Source organism: Adiantum capillus-veneris, chromosome 2 (assembly GCF_014529385.1).
Source record: "Adiantum capillus-veneris isolate H3 chromosome 2, ASM1452938v2, whole genome shotgun sequence".
NCBI lineage: Eukaryota > Viridiplantae > Streptophyta > Polypodiopsida > Polypodiales > Pteridaceae > Adiantum > Adiantum capillus-veneris.
In genome coordinates, this window is record NC_140932.1 from 47,955,554 (window position 1) to 47,978,845 (window position 23,292).

General features: G+C 44.9%; 1 protein-coding gene across 2 annotated transcripts in view; it reads left to right on the forward strand.

Moving 5' to 3' along the window:
* Positions 1–443: 443 nt before the first annotated feature.
* DEG14 (Trypsin family protein with PDZ domain-containing protein) overlaps positions 444–23,292 on the forward strand; it is an 88,454-nt gene continuing 65,605 nt past the window's right edge. The window contains exons 1-3 of one of the 2 annotated variants that reach the window (XM_086485186.1): positions 444–577; positions 18,024–18,200; positions 18,288–18,448. In XM_086485186.1, coding sequence (XP_086341312.1) covers positions 18,104–18,200; positions 18,288–18,448 — 258 coding nt within the window. In that variant the 5' untranslated portion in view covers positions 444–577; positions 18,024–18,103. Of the gene's footprint in view, positions 578–699; positions 797–18,023; positions 18,201–18,287; positions 18,449–23,292 lie in introns of those variants that run through there. The other variant, XM_086485194.1, reaches the window with a different exon arrangement.

Consider the following 23,292-nt stretch of genomic DNA (forward strand, 5'->3'; position numbering starts at 1 on the left):
TACTGTCATTTTCTCTCCAAGTTTTGGTCAAGTCCTCATTTTTTGTGCCCTCTTAATTCCACTCTTAAGCTTTCCTTTTCCCTCCTTTTCCTAAAAAAAGTACCTCATTAAAGTATAAAATTCTTCCCTCTTCCTCTTTAAACTTTGTACTTATTATCTTGGGAACTCCTCCACTCTTAGTGGGCACCTATTTAAACCCTCCTACACCTATGGTTTACACCACTAAAGAGCTAATTGCGAAACACGTTTGGTGTAAGCCTCTTTTGCAAAATTCCCCATTTTCCTCCTCTGTTTCACCCCTTGGTTTTCTCCCTCTCTCTCACCTTTTATATTTTGGCAAAAGTTTTTTCACTCACTAAGATTGTTTTGCTGTCAAATAGGTTGGGACTTTGTGAAAGTTAAGGGTGTTTTGGGTACTTCTCCAAATCTGAGTGGCATTTTGGTAATTTTCTTTTCCAAAACATAATGTGGAAAATTCTAGAGGGAAAGTGGCTGGAATTGAAATTTTGAAGGTCGATAGAGAGGCTTTCTGGGAGGCTCAGCTGTAGACGACACGCCAAGGCTACATACACTTCAGGTCCGTAAAGCCCTGCCATCTCATGAACGGTGCATGTATGCGTCTGTGTGTGTGTGTGCGTGTGCGCACAGAGAGAGAGAGAGAGAGAGAGAGAGAGAGAGAGAGAGGGGTGTTACTGTCTCGTCAAGGTCGGCGGTCGCGGGGCAGGAGATCATGGCCGTCTACCTACTCTGCCATTATTGGCCGGAATCTCAGCTGCAGCCGTCTGATGATTGCCAGGTCAGCCACCTGAACCCACTCCCATGCATCCAATGAGGAGCCGGCATGCGAGCGCAGGGAAAGCACGATTAATTGCTGATGTCACAAACCGGTGATGTGGCTGGCCTTACAATGGGCAGCAAAGCATACACATCACACTCCTCGGCTGTAACCGGCCTATTAACTTCAAAAAGGGCGGTAGACTTTACTTCAAACCTTGATTTAGCTTTCACCCATTATTAGTCGTCTATTCTACCTGTGCTATAATGACACAAGAGAGGGGAATGGGATACAGATGGTAGAATGCATCTGCATGCGAGTTAGACACCAGATTGGCCCCTAAGTAGGCGTCCCTTTCGGTATTTCTTTATTCTTTAAAAGAGGGAATAAAAGTTGTGGTTCCCTACAAGTTGCCCCGCACAATCTGGGCTGAATTTCTTTTGTTCTGGCCCGATTTCAATAGCATAATTGTACTAGGACCCTTCACAGTCAGTATCCCCACGCATTAGATGACTTTCCCGACGCATACAGATACTTTGCAAAACCTGGCGAGAATCTACAGCACGTTGAATTCTTTGTTTTCTGCCCTGAAAATGCGCCAGATCACCTGTACAGCGGTCCCCTCGTGTCCCCGAACCTCCTCGGGGTATTAGGGTCCGTTTAGGGTCAAAACCCTAAACCTGCAAAAATACACATCAGGCTGTAATTCACTGTTTCGGGCTCCGTTTCGCGTACCGGTCGCATCTGTAGCAAGTCCTCGAGCTCCTGCACCTGTAGGGCTACTTGCCCTTTGAATCGGACGAGATTTCGCACGTGAAACCTCTCCGAATTACTTGTACCTGCGGGGGATTAGTCGCTAGCTAATCCAATACCTGTGCAAGAGGCTCTTGCCTCGGCAATCGCGCATGAACCCACACAACTGTACATGGTCAATCTGATGAGCCCACTAGAGGGGCATAACCATAAAGAATAGGGGAGAGAGAGCAGTGAGAGGTGTGCAGGTCATGACATCCTGCACCTCACTGTACATAGAGGATAAGCCAACACTCCATTGAAGCTCTTCCACTTGTGACAGCACTAAAAAACGAGCTCACAGCTGAAAATCACGTTTTTGCCTTCTCTTTAGGTAGTAAACTTGCCTCAGAGTGCCAAGTGTCACTCATTTGTGCATTTTCCCACTTTAGACCCTCAGGTCTAAAAATATCTCACCTGCAGCCTCTGTTGACTTAGCCTCAGAGTAAGAAAATGATCCCCATGTCAAACTGCACGTAATGACGCGAAGACATTTTGCCGTCCAAAAATAGTAGTCCCTAAAATTTAGGAGTTTCTGCTATTACATTCTTCTAGGTCATCTGACCCTCTTTGTACACTGCAGCCACACCCATAACTGAAATGTAGCCTATGTAGCAAAGGATTCCGCTTTGGCTGGCCAATGACCCCACTTTGGCTAACCATAGTCCTTGTCCAACCTTAGTGCTCTTTAGCCCTCAAGCTTGGACTCTCTCTGAACAGTTCCACACTGGCTATCAGGGCAGTTAGATTTCCAGAGGGGTGTTTCCAAAAGATAAAACAAACGAAATTCCCCAAAGAAAGAGAAAATAAACAAAAATGGAATTGCCACTGGTTGGTGACATCGGCCGGCGCAGCATTGCTGACGTGGCAGATCCCGCAAAATGCACCGTAAAATCCGCTGGCAGGTGCTTACGTGATTGTGTACGGAATTTTGCTTTTTACGTTGAGCTGTATGGACCTGCTTTTTCTACACAAAAGCAAGGCTCAAATTGTGTGGCTGAAAATTGGCAGCTTTTGGCAATAGTTGCTTTATTTTTGAAGGCTTTTCACTTACTGCTTTTGGGGCTCTGCGTTTGGGTATCCCTTGTAACCGATAAATAAGTGAGCAGGGCCTCACTTCTCAGAGCATCTGGATGTAGAGTCTGAGAGTGAACCCTTTGACTCTCTTGTACTTTGAACACAGATTAATACAAAAAGAAATATTGAAAGGGGCGCTAGTCTTTGGGGCCAATATCTCTAGGCACGGAACTTCGCTTGGTCGTGTCGAATCAATTGTAAACTGTGAACTGTTTTGAAGTGAATCTCTGTTGTGTCGCGGTAGGATCTTTACTTGGAGTGTCCAAGTTTGTTACAGTGGTATTAGAGCACGGCCGATTTCTCTTCTACCGGGAAGTCCGATCCTTTTCTCGCGACACTTGTGGATTCAAACAGGGAGCAGTTGACTTCTTCCGCATCTGGGAATGCGGGAAGAGATCACGAAGAAGATTCTCACGAGGAGTATGGCCCGCCTCGGCCTACTCAGGCGGAGATTGAAGAGATGAAGCGTCGACAATTGGTTGACGATGCGACAAAGATGATGATCAACATTGCGAAGGATCTAAAATTTGCAAAATTTTTGACGCAGACATCCTTTGACAAAGTGCACTCTTAGTGGTGGAAGGTTACAGAACCACCCCTCAAACCGGCACTCAAGAAATCTCCTACTCCAAGGATGTTTACAAAGCAAGAATTGGAAGAGGTGGTTGATACACGGATTACCCAGCTTTTTGATGCAAGTAACAAAGCCAAAAAGCACGACAAAAAGCAGAAGAAAGGAACTGACTTCTCAGGTTATTTGGGTCGTCATTCTGCTTTTGCCTTGGCAAAGAAAACAAAAGAAGCGTGTCAGATTTGAAGGAGTATCCTCTTCTTCTTCTTCTTCTTCTTCTAGTTCTTCTAGCTCTTCTGACTCGAGCGAAGAAGACAGGAAAGGGGAAAAGTGAAGCAAAAAGCAAAGCTTCAAAAAGGGCAAGAAAAAGGCAAAGAAGCCTAAGTTCCGCCCAGTTTTTGACAGTTCTACAAAGGACTCGTCTTTGGATAGTTCGGACTCCGATCACAGATTTTATGCAAAGAAGAAGAATTTCTATAAAGACAACTAGTATGACTTTCTGGAGGATAAAAGCAAGAAAGTTTGAGAATTTAAAGAAGGTGGACAATCGATTAAATTTGACACTTTTTTTGGATTCTGAGATGCTTCGAGGGCTTTGGCCTTCATATAGCAGTTTGATATAGCTTTCTCTGGAGGGCATTACTCTGAGCACTCTAAGATTCGGAGGGCTACCTCTTACTTCAAGGGAAATGCTTGAACATGGTGGTCCACTCTTCTATTGAACAAGAAAGCGCCAATTAAATGGTTGAAATTTTAAAGGCTTTTTACTTCTTCTTGGTTGACTCAGGAGTACGAACGCGACATACGAACTGCTTGGAACTATCTTTGGATGACCAAGAATGATACCTTGGACGCATATTGTGAGAGATTTTTGGAGCTCTTTTCTACCAGCTTCTTCATTTAAAATCTCGTTTAAAGAACAGATTGAGCGGTTTACCTTGGGACTTCCCACGGAGATCCGAGATCACTGCTTAGAGCAAAAGTCAGATTCTATTCAAGAACTGATGAGTCATGCGAATTGGGGCTTTGCCATACACTCAGGCAATTTGACTCAACCCACAAATGAGATCATGACGCAGAAAACCGAGCAGACTTCAAAAAATGAAAGTAGAAAGAAGAAGAGTCCCCAAGATCAGAAAGATAAGGATGCACGACCCCGGCTAACTCCTCGGGAGAGAGCCAACTACATTAAAGAGGGAAAGTGTTTTGGATGCGGGAAACAAGGACATATCTCCGCGAAGTGCCCTAAAAAGGCACAGAAAGAACAAGATGAAGAAAGGCTAGAGAGTTCAAAAGCAGCTTAGGAAGGTGGACGGAAAGGCAAGATGAAAGCAGGATTGGTTCCAGATTGCATAGGTACTAACCCAAGCACGATTGATGAGAGTACACAACTTTGCCGAGCTTGGGACAAAGTGAAAGATCAAGAAGCCCTATTTTCTCTGATGGAGGAGCCAAGGCAAACTTCATTTCACTTGAGTTGGCGGCGCGGCTTGAGATGACACCTGATCGGATGGGACCACTAGCAGAGGCAGTTCTAGCGGCAACCGACAGGGACGTAGCCATTGCACTTGTCATTGGCAAACTTCGGGTGGATTGTCAGGGGTATTTGGGGCACGAGGACTTCTACATAATGGCCTTGGAAGGTTGTGATGTCTTCGTGGGAATTCCCTGGTACCATAAGAACAACGATGTGGTCGACTATCGGGCGAGAAAAGCGACTTTGACTACAGAATAGGGCCGAACCATTGTACTTGATGTGAAACTTAAGGGCGAGTTTGTCCCTATTGTATCGGCTTCGGCCGTTTCAAAATTAATGAAATCTAGTCTGTTTGTTTACTCGATCTTTTTGAAAGAGTTGAATGATGATCATAGGACAAATATGCCTGATCTAGAAAAAGAACGCCAAGATTTTCTCCACACTCATGCCGATTGCTTTTTTGAGGGCCTACTGGGCGAGTTGCCATCAGCTCGTTCTGAGGATCATACCATTGATGTGATACTTGGAAGCACACCACTGAATCGGCCACCTTACCGTGTGAGTCTACCCGGCCAAGGTAGAGACTATGCGTGATTGGCCCGATTTAAAGAATGTCCATGAAGTTAGAAGCTTCTTGGGCTTATGTTTTTACTATCGGCGGTTCACTAGAAAGTTTGCAGAGGTTGCTTCTCCTTTGCATATTTTGACACAGAAATGAGTCCTTTTCTCGTGGGGACCCACAGAGGTGACTGCCTTTCAGATATTAAAAGAGAAATTGACTACAGGACTAGTTTTGACTTTGCCGGATTTGCAGATGTCATTTGAAGTATATTGTGATGCTCGTGGTCGTAGTCTGGGTGTGGTCTTAATCCAAGAAGGCCATGTCATTGCCTACGAGAGCCGATTGTTCTCAAGGTTGGAATTGATAGCACATATATATGAGAAAGAGCTTTTGGCGGTTATCTATGCTCTTACTCAGTGGCGACATTACCTACTCGGAGCTGATTTTACGGTCTTCACAGATCACCAGAGTTTACGCTACTTGTCAACGGAAGCAGCTATCGGAAAAGCAGATGTAGTGGGCAAACATCTCGTCACTTCCAAATTGTCCACGTGCAGGGGCAAAAGAACTTGGTGGGGGATGATTTGTCCCGGAAGCCATTGGCTCTGGCTATTTCTGCGATACATCATAGGAGCTGCGAAGATATAGTCGATCAGCATGCCACAGATACAGATTTTGCAGATATTTTCACTCAGATACGGAATGGGGAGGTAGTAGCGGGATATTCCATTCGGGATGGCTACTTAATGAAGAAAACCATGTTGTGCGATACACAACCATTAAGGCAAAAGGTTCTAACTGAATGCCACTGTCCACCTTTTACGGGTCACCGCGACATTGCTACCACCTTGAAAGGTGTGGAGAGAGACTTCTTTTGGCCGAAGACTCAAGAAAGACGTGGACGATTTTGTACGCAGTTGCTTGGTATGCCAGAAGGTCAAGTTTGACAAGCATAAAGCACAGGGATTGGTACAACCTTTACCCATACCCAGCCGCCCCTGGGAAAGTATTGCAATGGATTTCATTTTTGATCTCCCGAGAACACAAAGTGGGCACGATGGTATCTGGACTGTTATTGACAGATTTAGGAAGCAAGCTCATTTCATTCCAGTGAAGAAAACAATCAAGCCGGATCACTTAGTGAGACTGTTTGTGATCTAGATCTTCAGATTACGTGGCATGCCTAAGGTAATTGTCTCCAACAGAGACCCTAGATTCACGAGTTTGTTTTGGAAGGCTATTTGGGAAAACATTGGCACGCGGTTGTAGTTCTCGTCATCTTTCCGCCTGCAGACAGATGGGCAATCGGAAATTGCAAATTCAATCGTACTGGATTTATTGAAGTCTTACATCTTGGACCAGAAGACTCAATGGGAAAAGTATTTGCTCTTGGTGGAATTTGCCTACAATAACACGATTCACTCTTCGACGGAGAAGGTGCCATTTGAAATTATTAAAGGTGCTACGAAGGTTCCACCCTTCCTAAGCACGAAAGATAAGATTTTTGAAGCTGACGAGTACACACGGGACTTGGACACGGCTTTTGCCAAGGTCCGGGAGGCTTTGCAGAAATCTCAAGACAGGCACAAAAAGACAGCAAATCGGCATCGTCGCGACTTGAAATTAAAGGAGAATGATTGGGTGCTCTTATGTTTTGAGAAGGCACGCTTGAGAAAGAAAAAGGGAAAGGAGCGGCTTCTTCCAAAGCTTAGCATGAGATACTAAGGACCTTTCCAAATTTCCGAAAAGACAAATGATGTCTCCTTTCGACTGAAGTTGCCCGATACTTGGAGAATTCAGAATGCTTTTCATGTGAGTCTCTCCTGAAGCCTTTTAAAGGCGATGTGCCCAATGTTCGGAGCCCGATGAGCAACCCAAAGTGGAGGAAAACGAGGAGATACTCATTTCAAAACAGAGTTTGGCACATAAAGATAGAAAGGTAAAAGGTAAAAGGTAAAATGATAAGGCGGTTCTTGGTTAAATTCAAGAACTATCTCGCATTGGATGCGAAGTGGATGGAGCAGGAGGACCTGACAGATACTCCTCAGATTGTGAATCTTTACCTTGAAGCATTTGGTTTAGCATAGTCTATTCCAAATTGAACCCCGAACTCAGCTGGGCGGAATTTGGTGCAGCGGGTACGCACAAGAGGGGAGTCGCTCCACTCCTTTGTCAACAGATTGCCCCGATTTTTGATACTAAAGTCATTGATGTCTCTTTTGAGTTTTAAGGATACTGTGAGCTGACAGTATTATGCTATATGACTTTATGAATTGGAATTCTCGATATATGATACTGAATTGTTCTTGACTTGTCTAAGTGTAGGAACTGAAGACGAAATGACTGTAGCATTTCGGTCTGAAAGATCTCGATAGACGTGATTGCAATAAGGATTAGTTAATCGGGCATCTATGAGGTCCCGAGTAGATCTAGATGCGATTGCTAAGTACGTTGCTGATTAATCATGGTCTGAGATCCAAATAAATATTTGAATGTGATTTGTCACGTGATGTCAAGTAATGTCCTGTGATGTGACTGTCGATTGGTACATGTGCTAGATGTGTGTTCCTAGTGCGTCGGTACTAACAATCAGTGTCTGCTAAGACAGTTTATGGCTTCCGTGTGTAATCAAGGGCGATTACAATGCTTTCAAGAGGGGGGTATATCACAAACCGGTGACGTGGCTGGCCTTACAATGGGCAGCAGAGCATACACACCCACACTCCCCAGCTGGCAGAAAATCTGCACTGTTGACGTGGCAGATCCCGCCAAACGCGCCGTATAATCCGCTGGCAGGTGCTGACGTGGCTGTGTACGAAATTCCGCTTTTTACGCTAAGTTGTATGGACCTGCTTTTTCTACGCAAAACCAGGGCTGAAATTGTGTGGCTGAAAATTGGCAGCTTTTGGCAACAGTTTTCAGCAGATACAACCTCAGCCATGCAGCGTTTTTCAGCCATGAAGCACCTGCAGATTCAGCCCTAAGGGAGTAGCAGATTCAGCCCTAAAAGAGTAGCAGATTCAGCCCAAAGATCATCAGTTTTCAGCCCTACAATAGATGCAGTTTTTCAGCCCTAAAGACCCGCAAAATCAGCGTTTTCCTTAGCGTTTTCGGCAACAGCAGATTTCAGCCCATAGTGTTTTTGGACAGCAGATAAAAGATTGCAGATTTCAGCCCTTAGGTCGGTGTCGCCATCCCCGTCGTCATCGCCGACATAGCCTAGACTTGCATCAGTCACATGCATTCAATTTGTACCAGTTTATGTAATCATAAGTAGACCACTCTCGCGGACGAGAGTGGGGCCTTCGGAGGAGGGTTTTACGTCTCTGGTGTCGTATTTCTCCTCTCTCTATCTCTCAGTCTCATACACTTGCACGCACAGTGTCCATTCACTTTGTTTGTGATCATAGCATTCTCTCATTAAGAACGGAAGGCTCTACCTTCCATAAGAACAAAAGGAACCTTAAGCACAATTTGGAGCACTCATCTTGAGCAAAGCGCAAACATTCATTCCGCTGCACCTTACATTGGTATCAGAGCTTTGGCAGTGTTCTGTATCACTCAAGGAAAGAACCACAAGAACCACATAGTTTTTTTGCTTGTTGCGGTCGCACGTAACCCAAGTTCACTAGGGCGTGTCGATTCCTAATCGTGTTTTTGAAGAGTGACAAGAATCCGAGGAAAGAAGGGCTTGTCCAGCCTCCCCTTGTGTCTCTTCTCACTCATTGAGAGCGGACCATGCACTAAGCGGCCGGCCAATCGACGTGAGGTGGGAAAAAGCAACCTTGGTGTGAGCGCAAGGCCGCTAAGGGGTGCGCCCGCAGAAAAGAGTAGAACTCGGGTGAAGAGAAGATCCTTCTCGAACACGGTTTGCAAGCGAAAGAAAACCTCAAGAACTTAAGAACCAAGACCCCCAAGAACCCAAGTTTCTCGTGAACTTAAGAACCAAAGACCCCCAAGAACCCAAGTTCCTCGTGAACTTAAGAACCCAAGACCCTCAAGAACCCAAGTTCCTCGTGAACTTAAGAACCCACAAGAACCCACGACTTCAGTGGATGGTCATCGAGTCACTCGAAGTGGAATGGATACTTTGCTCAGAGGTGATGAGCATGAGAGAGGCGAAGAAGAATTTTCCCCACTAGGAGGTTTTTCCGACCCTCCCCCTTCCCCATCTACGCCAAGGATTGCACTAACTCCTATGGAGGCTTTGAAGCAGTTGTTTTTGGAAAAAAAGTTAGAACGCGAAGAAAGAGAAGCAGAAAGAAAGGCCTACGAAGAAGAAATGGCAGCCATAGATCGTGAATACGAAGAAAGCATGGCAGCCATAGAGCGTAAGTACGACTTGGAGCCAAAGAAAGACAAGCCAAATTGGTTAGCGAGAACAAAGAAAGTCAAGCCAAATTTGATCGCGAGAACAAAGCCATCAAAGAAAAGAGCGATCAACACATGACAGAATTCTTGCGACTCTTTTCTCAAGTTCAAGCACAAATGCAAGAGATTCGGGAAAAGGAGACTCTCTTAATCTCTTCTTCTCCAAAGCATGACACACAGGATTTGCATGATTATGAGAAGCATGATGATGATTTGATTGATAATGATAAGCATGATGATTTGGATGATAAGGACAAGCATGATGATTTGCATGAAGATGATGCGATTGTTCACAAGGAGGATGAGGTAGTTGATGCTTTTTCTAGCGAAGCTAACCTCGTTGCAGATTCGATCAATCACGAAGGATCGATCTTGGCTCTCGAGCCTAGGTCAAAAGAACCCTCACAGGAAGTATTATGTGTTCGCATGATTGATACGCACGCATTGTTTGAGTGTTCCATTCGTGATCATTTCCTGTATTTTAGTCAACGTCTTTATGTGATCCCTTTTCCTAGGCATGACATATTGTACGTTGAGCACGTTTCGCTCATGAATGAGCACGAATGTATACGGATTGTTAATGAAAAGTTGAAAAGTATGCATTCAAGGAAGTCACATTCCATGTCTCTTCCTTGGCACGACATAGTCGTAGAAAGAACACATGAAAGTATGAGCACCAAGCATTGGCATTTCCGTTGTGAATTGCCACAGTTAATTGATTTAGATCAGAAGAGGAAGATTCGATCTCATTGTTTGCGTGTGTGTGGTGAACGGTATGGCAATCCGTCTCTTTGTTCATCCACATTGCATGCACAGTCTTTGAGGAAGACGAGATTTTTTCCACTCACTTTACATGGAATAGGTGTGTTCATGGTTTTGTGTTGGAAGTGGTTTCAGGAATTTTCAGCCATGGAGATTCTTGAAGAAGAAAGAAGCATGACTAAAGACGAAGTTGAAGCATCGAAGGAGCCACAGAAGACTTTGTGTCGCTTTCGGCGCGGCCCAAAGAAGCAAGCGTTGCAGACCTTTATGAAGTTCAAGTACCGCACGACCCACACATCAGAGTGGGCCGGCGAAGAGTCCCTTCCAGGATTCCGGATGCTATTGGCGATCTCCCTCGACACCATACAGTTCGGTACCAGTACCTTACTTTGAAAAGGAGGGGATGTCACGCGACATATCCAACCCTATGTGTACGTGGACAAGCTACAGTACGACAAGGGTTCAGTCAGTCTAGTCAGTCTAGATTTAGAAGTGATCTGGCACTTTTGTGAGTCTATTCGTAGACCGTGCATGCCCAATCACTTAGTGTAGATGCATATCCTTTGGTTGCACACAGCATGATCATAAGCATTCCCATCAGAATTCATCAGAATCCTTCAGGGGAATTTTCCTGTGCATCTATTTTCCCTATTTTTGAAATTTTTGACTTTTGTTGGAAAGTAGGTAGGGCAAATTGAGTAAGTTTGTATATAAGCAAACCTAGACTAGCACTATTTGGCAGAAGAGGCAACAGGAGCCAAGCTCAGCAGGCAACTTCTCAAGCAAGACCTTGGCGGTTCTCCCCTCCAAGCAAGACTCAACACCTAGCGTTTTGCATCATCAGGCATCATCGCCCTCATCCGCATCAGCCTAACGTTTTCAGCAGGAGGTCATCGCCACACCTACCTGAGCATCTAGCGTTTTGAAGACCTGCAGCCCTAGCGTTTTTGGAGACTCTGGCGATTGTAGTTTTCAGCAGATACAACCTCAGCCATGCAGTGTTTTTCAGCCATGAAGCACCTGCAAATTCAGCCCTAAGGGAGTAGCAGATTCAGCCCTAAAAGAGTAGCAGATTCAGCTCAAAGATCATCAGTTTTCAGCCCTATAGTAGATGCAGTTTTTCAGCCCTAAAGACCCGCAAAATCAGCGTTTTCCTTAGTGTTTTCGGCAACAACAGATTTCAGCCCATAGCGTTTTTGGACAGCAGATAAAAGATTGCAGATTTCAGCCCCTAGGTCGGTGTCGTCATCCCCGTCGTCATCGCCGACATAGCTTAGACTTGCATCAGTCGCATGCATTCAGTTTGTGCAATCATAAGTAGACTACTCTCGTCGACGAGAGTGGGGCCTTCGGAGGAGGGTTTTACAACGTCTCTGGTGTCGTATTTCTCCTCTCTCTATCTCTCAGTTTCATACACTTGCACGCACAATGTCCATTCACTTTGTTTGTGATCATAGCATTCTCTCATTAAGAACGGAAGGCTCTACCTTCCATAAGAACATGTAAGGTGTAGCGGAATGAATGTTGTATTTTCTCAAGATTAGTGATCTTTATGGCTCAAGGTTCCTTTTAGTTCTTAGGGAAAGAGAGAGCTTTCCGTCTTGTAGAGTACTGTGGTCACGAACAAAGTGAGTGGATATTGTGTGTACAAGTGAATGAGATTGAGAGAAGGAGAGAGAAGAGATACGACACCCGAGAGGTTGTAAAACCCTCCTCCGAAGGCCCCACTCTCGTCGGCGAGAGTGGTCTACTTTGATTGCACAAAGGTGTACAATGTGTATGCAATGGACTGATGCAATGGGACTATGCCGATGATGACGACGACGACTTGATGGCTGAAATTTGGGATCTTTTATCTGTTGATTTTCATGGTCTTCTTGGTGGCTGAAAATGACTGTTTTGGCTACGTTTTGATGGCTGAAAATGGGGGAACATCTGCAACCGGCTTGGGGTGGTCCTTCTACTGCGTCGTAGTGCTAGAAATGCTGTGGATCTGATGCGATAAGGGCTGAAACTTAAAAACGCTGATGCTGCCTTTCTCATGCCAAAAACGTCAGGCAGTTTGGGGTCAGAAAACCAAAAACGCTAGGCTTTGTGGCTGAAATCCTGGCGTTAGTAATTGGCTGCAAAAACACCAAGGGCTGAGGTGATTCTGTCGCGGGAAACACAGAGGATGGGGCTGATTTGCAAGAATCTGCTAACGCTAGGGTACTGTGGTTGATGGCGATGACTGCAAGAGAGGAAACACCAGAGATGGGAGATGGATCTTGATGCTAAGGGGAGTACTGCTGAGAAATTGCCTGTTGAGCGGGAAGCTCCTGCTGCCTCTTTTGCCAGAAAGTGCTAACTTGGGTTTGCTTATATATCAAGTTAGCAAAATTGCCCTACCTACTTTTGTTGGAAAGTCACTTAAAAATAATAAGTGAAAATAACCAATAAATAGGAAAATAGGCTAAATGCACTGGAAAATTTCCCTAACTGATGCTAATGGATTCTGATGGGAATTCTGATGATCATGCTGTGTGCAACTGGAGGATATGCATCTATGCTAAGTGACTGGGCATGCACGGTCTACGAATAGACTCACAAAAGTGCCAGATCACTGCTAATCTAGACTTGACTGAACTGACTGAACCCTGCTGTGGTGTAGCTTGTCCACGGACACATAGGGTTGGGATGTGTCACGTGACAGAACAAAAGGAACCTTGAGCACAGTTCGGAGCACTCATCTTGAGCAAAGCGCAAACATTCATTCCGCTGCACCTTACAAGATCAGAGAATTCCACAGATCCAGGTTGAGGTGCCAAGGACAAGGAGGCTAGCAGGGTTACCGACAGGTCACGAGGCACAAGAAAAGAACAAAAAGATAAGCTAGGTCCAACGGATAATATGGTCAAGGGTACTTTTTGGCTCTCGATGCAAATTGGCTGGAGGAGGAGAACCTCGCTAATTCTCTTCAGAGAGAGCTGTACCTCGAAGCTTTTGGGCTATTAGCAGTTTGTATGCCAAAGGTTACCGATGAATCAGCAGGTTGAATCTGGTGCTGTGCGGATTGCACAAGAGGGGAGCCACTCCAATCCTTTGTCACAGATTGTCTAGATTGAATAAAGTCACTAATTTCTCTTTGAGATTTTAGGGTATTGAGAGGCTGATAATATTTTGCAGAATGACTTTATGAATAGATGTGCAGTGAATTGGAAATTTCCTTAATTGAATTGAAAATGTGTGCTCTTTCATGTGTGTATTGTTAGAGACATGTAGAGAAAGATGAAACGTTTGCAACATTTTGTCTAATGAATGATGTGAACTTCTTGCATCTAGACATCTGTGAGAGATCAACAAGATCTAGATGTGATGGCTAAGTGAACTGAATGTGAACTCAATGAAATTCTAGTGCATCAAGATGTCTATGAGGATGAGATGGCTAGATATTGTTGTCAGTGCATTAAGAGTCCCGGAAGGATGAGATGGTTCCACATTGATCTATGTGCATCAAGAGTTTTGGACGGAATGAGATGGCTAGATTAAATGATTGAAACGCAGTGTTTAGTGTGAACTAAGTGTCTGATTTTGTGAATTGCATGCTATGTGTATTGGCTTATGAGGATGGTCATGGCCATGCTTCGCTTGGTTGAAATGTGAAGTGAAAAGATATGAATCTGATAGTAACAAAGATTTAGTAGATCAAGACATTTGTGAAAAGATTAGCGCGGTTTGGATGTGATTGCTAAATGGTTACAATGATCATGATTTGTATCTGAGATCCTCGACAGAAATGTGATCGATCAGTGATTGACGTCTATGTAGAAGTGTTGGAGTCTGGTGCATGAGTACATAGAGCCGGTGTCTATTGAAGAAAGTTTTATCCTTTGGCGGTTTTTGCAGCCATAATCAAGGGCGATTACAATTCTTTTAAGAGGGTGGGATGCCACAAAGTGATGATGTGGCACGTCCATAGGGAAGAGAAATGGCTGAGTGGACAAGAGAAGCTGAACCAACCAACCTAAAGAACTTCTGAGCACCGGCCAAGGGGTCTAGCCCTAAAAATCCCAAAGCTTGAACTTTGAGGAGGATTTCCATAAAACGGGCTGACAAGCTGATGTGGCATATTGTACGGAATGTTGACGTGGCAAAGCTGTATGGAATTTTGCAATCTGTGTTGCAGTGCTAACGGGGGAGGCTATACGGATTTCCATAAATTGCGTTGGCAGTTTTGGAGAGTTTTTGGGCGCTAGCTTTTGGAAGCAGATGCTTTTGGGGAAAGTGCTTTTGGGGCATCCCTAGTACTGTTTATAATGAAGGTTGGGGTCTCACTCTGTAGAGCATGTGGACGCAAAGTCCGAGAGCATAGGACCCTCGGGAGTTGTACTATTGCGAGCATAATAATAAAGAAATACCGAAAGGGGCGCAAGCCTTTGGGGCCAGTGCATCTGGGTGCGGAATTCCGTCGTGCCTTGTCGACTCTTCTCTCTCTCTATCTCTCTCTCTCTCTCGTAAAGTTCAGTGATTTTGCATTTTCTGTGCGTGTGTTGCTATTGATTTCTTGCCTCCGAATAAGACTCCCTTATAGATTTGAGCTGACCTCAACTGGAAGAGATAATGAGCGAAGTACAAGACGTTTTGGAGAAAGGATTGGTCCAGCATAGTACATCACCTTTTTGTTCCTTTTTGTTCCACGGTTTTGTTGGCTCAAAAGAATGACGGATCCTAGAGGATGTGCATCGATTACAGGGCTCTCAACAAGATCACCATCAAGATCAAGTTTCCAATACCCAAGATTGATGATATACTTGATAGATTATAGGGTTCTACTTGCTTTAGCAAAATCGATCTTAAAAGTGGTCATCATCAAATCAGGATTGGTCCGAGAGATGTATACAAGACCGTGTTCATAACATCCTTCGAGTATTTGGTGACATCAGGAGCATCCAACCAAGCACGGACCTGTAACAGACTTGGACACTCCCAAGTCAAGAATCAATCGCGACAACACCAAATAACCATTTCAAAACAATTCATAGATCACAATAGATTTGCACTGGCCCGGCGGAGTTCCGTGCCTAGAGATATTGGCCCCAAAGACTGGCGCCCCTTTCGATATTTCTTTATGTATTAAATCAATGTCAAAGTACAAAGAGCGGTTAGGGTTTCACTCTCAGACTCTGCGTCGAGATGCTCTGCAAAGTGAGCCCTAAACCGTTTATTTATTTGTTTGCAAGGGATGCCCAAAAGCAGAGCCCCAAAAGCTTCCAGTTCAAAAGCAAGCGCTCTCTCTCACAAACTCTCTCTCTGTGGCTTTAATAAAATAAAGCGAGTATCCTTCTCTCTCTCACACAACCTATTATGCGTGGAGAAAAGCAAAAAAGTAGCGTCGCTGGTTGGCTGCTTTTTATCTCCGTAAATTGCGCTGCAAATCCCGGAAATCCATACTGTTGGCCACGTGGCATTTCAGCCGCCAAACTTAGGGTTACCACCACATTTAGGGTTTCAGCCAGCAGTTAGGGTTAGGGTTTCTAGAAATTAGGGTTTTTGCAAAATTAGGGTTTTTGCTGCCGGTAGCCACGTCATCACTTTGTGACATACCCCCCTCTTGAAAACATTCTAATCGACCGCGATTATGCCTGCAAAACCGACAAAAGCCATAAACCGTCTTAGCAGACACTGACTGTTAGTACCTACGTACTAGGAACACACATCTAGCACATGCACCAAATCGACAGTCACATCACATGACATTCAACATTCATTCGGATCTTAGACCATGATTTATCGGCAATATAGCTAGCAATCGCATTTAGGTCCAATCGGGACCTCATCGATGTCCGATTGACTAACCCCTATCGCAACCATGTCTATTCGAGGTCAATCAGACCAAAATGCTGCAGTCATTTCGTCTATCAGTTCCTGCACTTAAAAGAAGTCAAGAATAAAACAGTATCATAATTAGGAATTCCATTTCATAAAGTCATACAGCAGAATACTATCAGCTTTCAGTATCTCTGAAGCTCAAAGAGATATCAGTGACTCTAGTATCTAAATCAAGGCATCTGTTGACAAAGGAGCGGAGTGACTCCCCTCTTGTGCATCCCACTGCACCAGATCTCCGGCCAAGTTGAATTATGGGTTCCGTTTGGAGTAGACTATGCTAAACCAAAAGCATCGAGGTAAAGTTTCACAATTTGAGGAGTATCTGCTAGGTCCTCCTCCTCCATCCACTTCGCATCCAATGCAGGATGGTTCTTGAACTTAACCAAGAACCACCTTCGGACTTTACCTTTAGTCTTCGTATCCTTATGTGCCAACATCTGTTCAGGAATAAGGATCTCCTCGTTTTCTTCCACTTCGGGTTGCTCATCAGGCTCCCCATTATCAGGCACATCACCCTTAAAAGGTTTCAAGAGACTCACATGAAATGCATTGTGAATCCTCCAAGTATCTGGCAGTTTCAATCGGAAGGAGACATCATTTATCTTTTCAGTGGTCTGGAGTACAAGACAGCCTTTTGGACTACTTTTGGGTTATTTGAGTTTTTGGCGATGCCTTTTGGCTTAACCAATGCTCCTGCGAAATTTAACCGGATGATGGACATGATTTTTCGAGAGTACAAGCTATTTGTTGGCACTTTCTTTGACGACATCATTGTTTTCTCCAAGAATGAGGCAGAACACAGAGATCATCTACTTTATGTCTTTCAGGCATTACGAGATCACAAGTTAGTGATTAATGCAAAGAAAAGTGAATTTTTCCTACCAGAGATACACTTTTTGGGACACATTGTCTCAGCACCAGAGTGCAAATGGATCCGGCCAAGATAGAGACTATATGTGATTGGCCCTATTTGAAGAATGTCCATGAAGTTAGAAGCTTCTTGGGACTCTGTTCGTACTACAGGCGGTTCATACGAAAGTTTGCAGAGGTTGCTTCCCCTTTGCATACCTTGACACAAAAAGGAGTCCCTTTCTCTTGGGGATCCACAGAGGTGACTGCCTTTCAGACATTGAAAGAGAAATTGACTATGGGACCAGTTTTGACTTTGCCGGACTTGCAGAAGTCATTTGAAGTATATTGTGATGCTTGTGGTTGTAGTCTGGGTGCGGTCTTAATGCAAGAAGGCCATGTCATTGCTTACGAGAGTCGATTGTTCTCTAGGCCGGAGATGACAGCACTTTAGGGTTTCAGCCAGCAGTTAGGGTTAGGGTTTCCAGAAATTAGGGTTTCTGCAAATTAGGGTTTTTGGCAGAAATTAGGGTTTGCAGGAATTTTAGGGTTTCTGCTGTCGGTAGCCACGTCATCACTTTGTGACACAGACCTCTATACCTCTCTAATCAGAAGACAAAATTCAGAAAACCATATGGTGTGTGCACAATACCAGGGCTTCATGTAGACTAATCACAACTTGTATCAACTTGTAGTCATCGTTTGTTCTCCTAATCATCTCACACTTGCAACAGTTTTTCGTGGCGTTCACTCTCTTATCTTGTTCAAATAGCGTATATCCGTACATCATGTTTGTTTCCTAAACTTCTCCTAAATCTTGCTTATTTGTCTTTTGCTGGGCCCTTCTCAGAATGTCTAAGGACATTATAAAGATACATGAAAGATAGAAGGTAGCTGACTGTGTTTTACTGATGTTTAGGTTAGCCCTCCGAAGTTCAAAGGTTAACTTTTCGATCCTGGAGTATTTTTCTGTATACCAGCTGAAGTGGGAGGAAAATTATGCGGCAATCGTGGGCAAGACGGTCTCATATCAAATCATTTGCGAAGATACTTGCCTGCAGTGGAATTGCAGGGTTATATTTTCACCAGAATCATGGTTGAATAGCTTTGCTTCAGCTCTTGCTTACTATTCTCATCTTACATAGGCACCTCACTTACACATTTTGATGTCCTCTTTTGCTAGACCATGTTCTTGGTGAAGGCAGAACTCTCTCTTTTAACTTAACAAGCATGCAACCTGAGAGGGTCCTTGACAAATGGCAAAGGCACTGGTTGCAGTTAGACAGCCGTAATATCTTTACTAACCATCTACAGAGTCACTACGGCACAGTGCAGCTCACGCATGTAAGTATGACACAAGTCTGGTAGCTTATTTCAGTATTCATGCCACGTGGTGCTACATTATGAAGAAGCAATTTTTGCGTCATTTCTAGTATTATGGAATATCAACAGGATAAAGGCCCTACCTTTGTGTATATGCGCGCGAGAGAGAGAGAGAGAGAGAGAGAGAGAGAGAGAGAGAGAGAGAGAGAGAGAGAGAGAGAGAGAGAGAGAGAGAGAGAGAGAGAGAGAGAGAGAGAGAGAGAGAGAGAGAGAGATAGATGAAATGATATATTAACGTCTTCAAAAGGCCAAAATGACCTATGAGACCATCAGATACAAAGTGGTGAATCTAATACAATGTCTGAAGTACAAGTACAAAAAGTACTGAATGTAAAAAAATGAAAACTGAAAACTGAAAATGAAGTGTGAAATGTGAAATGTGAAAATGTAGAATAGGCCCTCAATGACACTCTGGGTGTCGTGCTAGAATGCCTCTGATCCTCTGCTGGAGTCTCCGTCGATGGAGTGTGCTCCTGTGTCTCGGTCGTGGTTGTCTCGATCTCCCGAGCTCAGTCGCCCTGTCAATGAGGGTGCCTCTAGTATGAATGTGGGTACAACCCTGTGCTGGTGGTTGGTCTCCTGGCTCCCTCGATCCAAATAAGTCTGTGATCTGTCTCTGTGACTGTCGTACTCCATGTCTCCTCAGCAAACTATCTCTATGTAGGTGAAGCTCAAGTAGATATAAGCCAAGGCATCTCTGATCCTGATACTTGATGACTCTATCTAGGGGTCCAAAACCCTCCCTGAATAAGCAATGGAAGCGTCCTCATATCTCATAATACACAATGCAGTGGCGTTTGTAGTGTAGCTCTGTCTCTGGCTCTCTATCGCATAGTTGGCATATCCTAGACTCCGGTGGTCTACCCGTCTCAATCTCCAGCCGGTGTGAGGATGTGCGAATCTGACCAATAGCACATCGCAGACCATGAGACAAATGAGTGTCCCATGTAGCTCGGACGAATCACAAACCCATCTCCCGAAAGCTGGAGAAGATGCTCTTTGTAGAAAGCCATCTTCGTGCCCAACTCCTGCATCGGCTCTACCCATGTCCTCCTGGTGTCCAACTGTATAAGATCCTGACGAATGAGTCTAGTGATCTCCGTCCGTGTGACTGGCAGGGAGGGTCATCCAGGGAATACTGAAAAGGAGGCAATCTATCCATGCTGAAACCATGCCTTTGAAACCATGAGGTCATCTGCGCATACCAACATGATGCGCTCCCTGCATCGCTAACTGTCTAGAGGACTCAAGAGCCAATCTAGTATATCTGCCTCTATGTGTATCCCATAGACTGTGCATAAAGGACACTGATCTGGTAAGAGCCTCAATCTCTATAGGAGGGGCGGCTACCTCCGCTCGAATAATCGCACGCGGTACGGAGGCCTTGGCTCTAATCATCCGGGATATCATAAATACCAAGGGTCTCTCCATGCTCCTCCAACTGTCATGATTCACAGATGGTCCCCAAACCTGGACCCCATAAAGCATAGCTGAAGCAACCACAGTATCAAAGAGCCATAGCTTTGTTCGTGGTTCTTGAAACTGAACCTGCGAACACATCCTCTCTAGCCCTCCCAATGCCGCATAGGCTCTGGACAGTCTAGTCTTTGCTGCTCTCCTCAGAGTAAACCTCGGTCCCGTGAATACCACTCCCAGATATGTATATTCATCTGTGTACTCCACAGTGTCCTGACCATATATGAGTGTAGGTGCCGATCTCTTGACCCACTGTGGTGTGGTGTTAAACACCATAACCTTGGTTTTACCAAGGTTCACAGACAATCCACTATCCTCTGCAAAGCTGTGCAATGCATCCAATTGTCTCTGCATGCCCTCTGGTGACTCTGATATCAACACAATATCATCAGCATATAATAATAAAGGGATCCATGTCCCTGCTAGCTGAGCGCCTCTTTCGCCCTCTTTGTCAATGTAGTCAGAGACCTCATCTACATACATACCAAAAAGTGTAGGGGACAAAAGACACCCCTGTTTCACTCCAAAAGTGGAATGAACAATGTCAGAATCCCCTCAAGAGTGCGTACCTGGCCAGTCACTGAACCATATAAAGCCATGATCCCCCATATGATCTCTGTGGGTACTCCCAACTTTAGTAGCCTGCGCATCAATCTGGCCCTCGGCACTGTGTCAAATGCTTTGCGGAAGTCCACAAAGCAACAATACATCCGTCTCCCATGTGCCCGACCCTCCTCAATAATGGCTCTGAGTGTAAGAATATGGTCCAAATTGGAGAAACCCCTCCTGAATCCAGCCTGTCCTGCTGCTCGTATGCCCTCATTTTCTGCCCATTTACTCAGTTGCTGTTCAAGAATGGATGCATACAACCGTGCCAATGTGTGCCCTATCATAATAGTACGGTAGTTCCCTGGCACCGTGGGGTCCCCTGCCTTGAAGAGAGGTACAATAGTAGATAATCTTAAGACTTGGGTAGTCCCTCACACATGACACGGTTAAACAACCGTGCAAGAACCTCTGACAGTAAATCTCTAGCATGTATCAAGTGCTCTGCCACCAAACCATCATGATCATATGCTCTCCTAGTCCTCATCCTGTCAATGGCGTTCTTCACCATCTCAGTGGTAAAGAAGATACTAGTGGCTGGACATGGCTCTAGAGGGTCTGGTAATGGTGGTTGCCCAGGTACTGTATATAATGATGCTGCATATTGACCCCAAATCTCGGGAGAAGTAATCACTGGAGGAGGTGAGTGCTCATGGAAGAGATGCCAGGCTAGGCGAGACGCCAGGGGAGGGAGAGAGAGAGAGAGAGAGAGAGAGAGAGAGAGAGAGAGAGAGAGAGAGAGAGAGAGATGAAATGAAATGAAATGTTATATTAACGTCTTCAAAAGGCCAAAATGACCCATGCAACCAATCTGTTACAAAATAGTGAATCTGATACCATGTCTAGGTACAAAAATATTAGAACAAAAATATTACTATTACTAGAATCCATCCTCATCTGCACTCCGGATGTCGAGAGAGTATGGCTCGAATCCTCTGTTGTAGTCTCCATCGGTGTTGTGTAGGCCACGACTGAGAAATGAAATGAAATGTTATATTAACGTCTTCAAAAGGCCAAAGTGACCTGTGTGAGACTAGAAAGTTACAATGTGGTGGATCTGATACAAAGTCAGAGTAACAAGATGACAAAATGACAAAATAAAATACTATGAAATCCTAAACTGCTAGGTGTGAACTAAGTAGCTAGCTGGGATAGCTAGATCACAAGAGATGCAGCATCAATCGCTGGCGGATCTCATCAATCTCCTCCATGGTAAGTAGTCTGACCGGGCGTCGTGCATGTTGGGTCAAAGTGATCCGAATCCTCTGATGCAGCCTTCGTCGATGGTGTGTAGTCCTCCGCAGTCGTGGGCATCTCAATCTCCCCAGCTCGGTCGCTCGGTCGATCAGTGTCTCTGGTGTGAGGCGACGAGCTCTGCTGTGGTAGCAGCTCCTCCCGGTGTCCAATAGCAGCTCTAAAGAAGTTTGTGATTTGTCTGTGAGACTGGCTAGCCTCTCCTCTCATCAAGCTCTCTCCGTGTCTGCGTAGCTCCAGCAAAAACAAACCCAGGCATCTCTGATCTTCATACCGCATGACTCTGGAGAGTGATCCAAAGCCCTCTCTGAACAAGCAATGGAAGCGGCCTCATATCTCGTAGTAGATGGGGTAGTGGCATGTGTAATGCAACTCTGTCTCAGGCTCGATGTCACAAAGTGATGACGTGGTTGCCCGCTTTGCTGAAACCCTAACCCTAAAAATCTGAAACTCTAATTTTGCTGAAACCTTAATTTTGCCCTAAGCCTAAGCCTAACCCTAAACCTGGATTTTGCTGACGTGGCAGTTGACACGTGGCAGTTGTACGGATCTCCGTGATTTGCGGCGTGAATTGTGCTGGCAGCTTTTGAGCAATGCTTTTTCTACGCAATTGGGAGAGAGAAAACCTCTTTGCTTTAATTTACTAAGCAAGAGAGAGAGAGAGAGAAAGAAAAGCCTCTTTGCTTTATTTTAGAGAGAGAGAGAGAGAGAGAGAGAGAGAGAGAGAGAGAGAGAGAAACTGCTTTATTTTTGCAAAGCTTTTGAGCTTTTGATATTCAGCTTTTGGGGCATCCCTTGTACCTTTAAATTTGTGAGCAAGCCTCTCACAACTGAGAGCATCTGGACGCAGAGTCTGAGTGTGAGCGCATGCTCGCACTCTTGCACTTTGAACTCAGATTAATACAAAAAGAAATACCGAAAGGGGCGCCAGTCTTGGGGCCAATATCTCTAGGCACGGAACTCCGCCGGGCCAGTGTGAATAAATTGTGAATTGTGAACTGTTTTGAAGTGGTTATTTGGTGTTGTCGGGGTAGATTCTTGACTTGGAGTGTCCAAGTTTGTTACAGTGGTATCAGAGCACGGCCGGTTTCTCTTCTACGGGAAATCCGATCCCAAATTTTTTTTCCGCGGCACGTATGGCTTCAGGCAAGGATCAGTCGACTCCCCCTGCATCCGGAGATAACGGCAAGGGATCACAACAAAGATTCCGGCAAGGTGTATGGCCCGCCTCGGCCTACTCAGGCGGAGCGTCAAGAGATGTCGGTCGTCAATTGATCGGCGATGCAACAAAGATGATGCTCAATTTTGTGGAGGACCCAAAATTTGCAAAATATATGAGCGAGACTTCTTTTCAGGAAGTGCATGCGCAGTGGCAGAAAACCACAACCCCACCCCCAAAACCCGCTCTCAAGAAACCTTCTGCTCACAAGAAATATTCAGAGAAGGAATTAGAAGAGGTGGTTGATGCA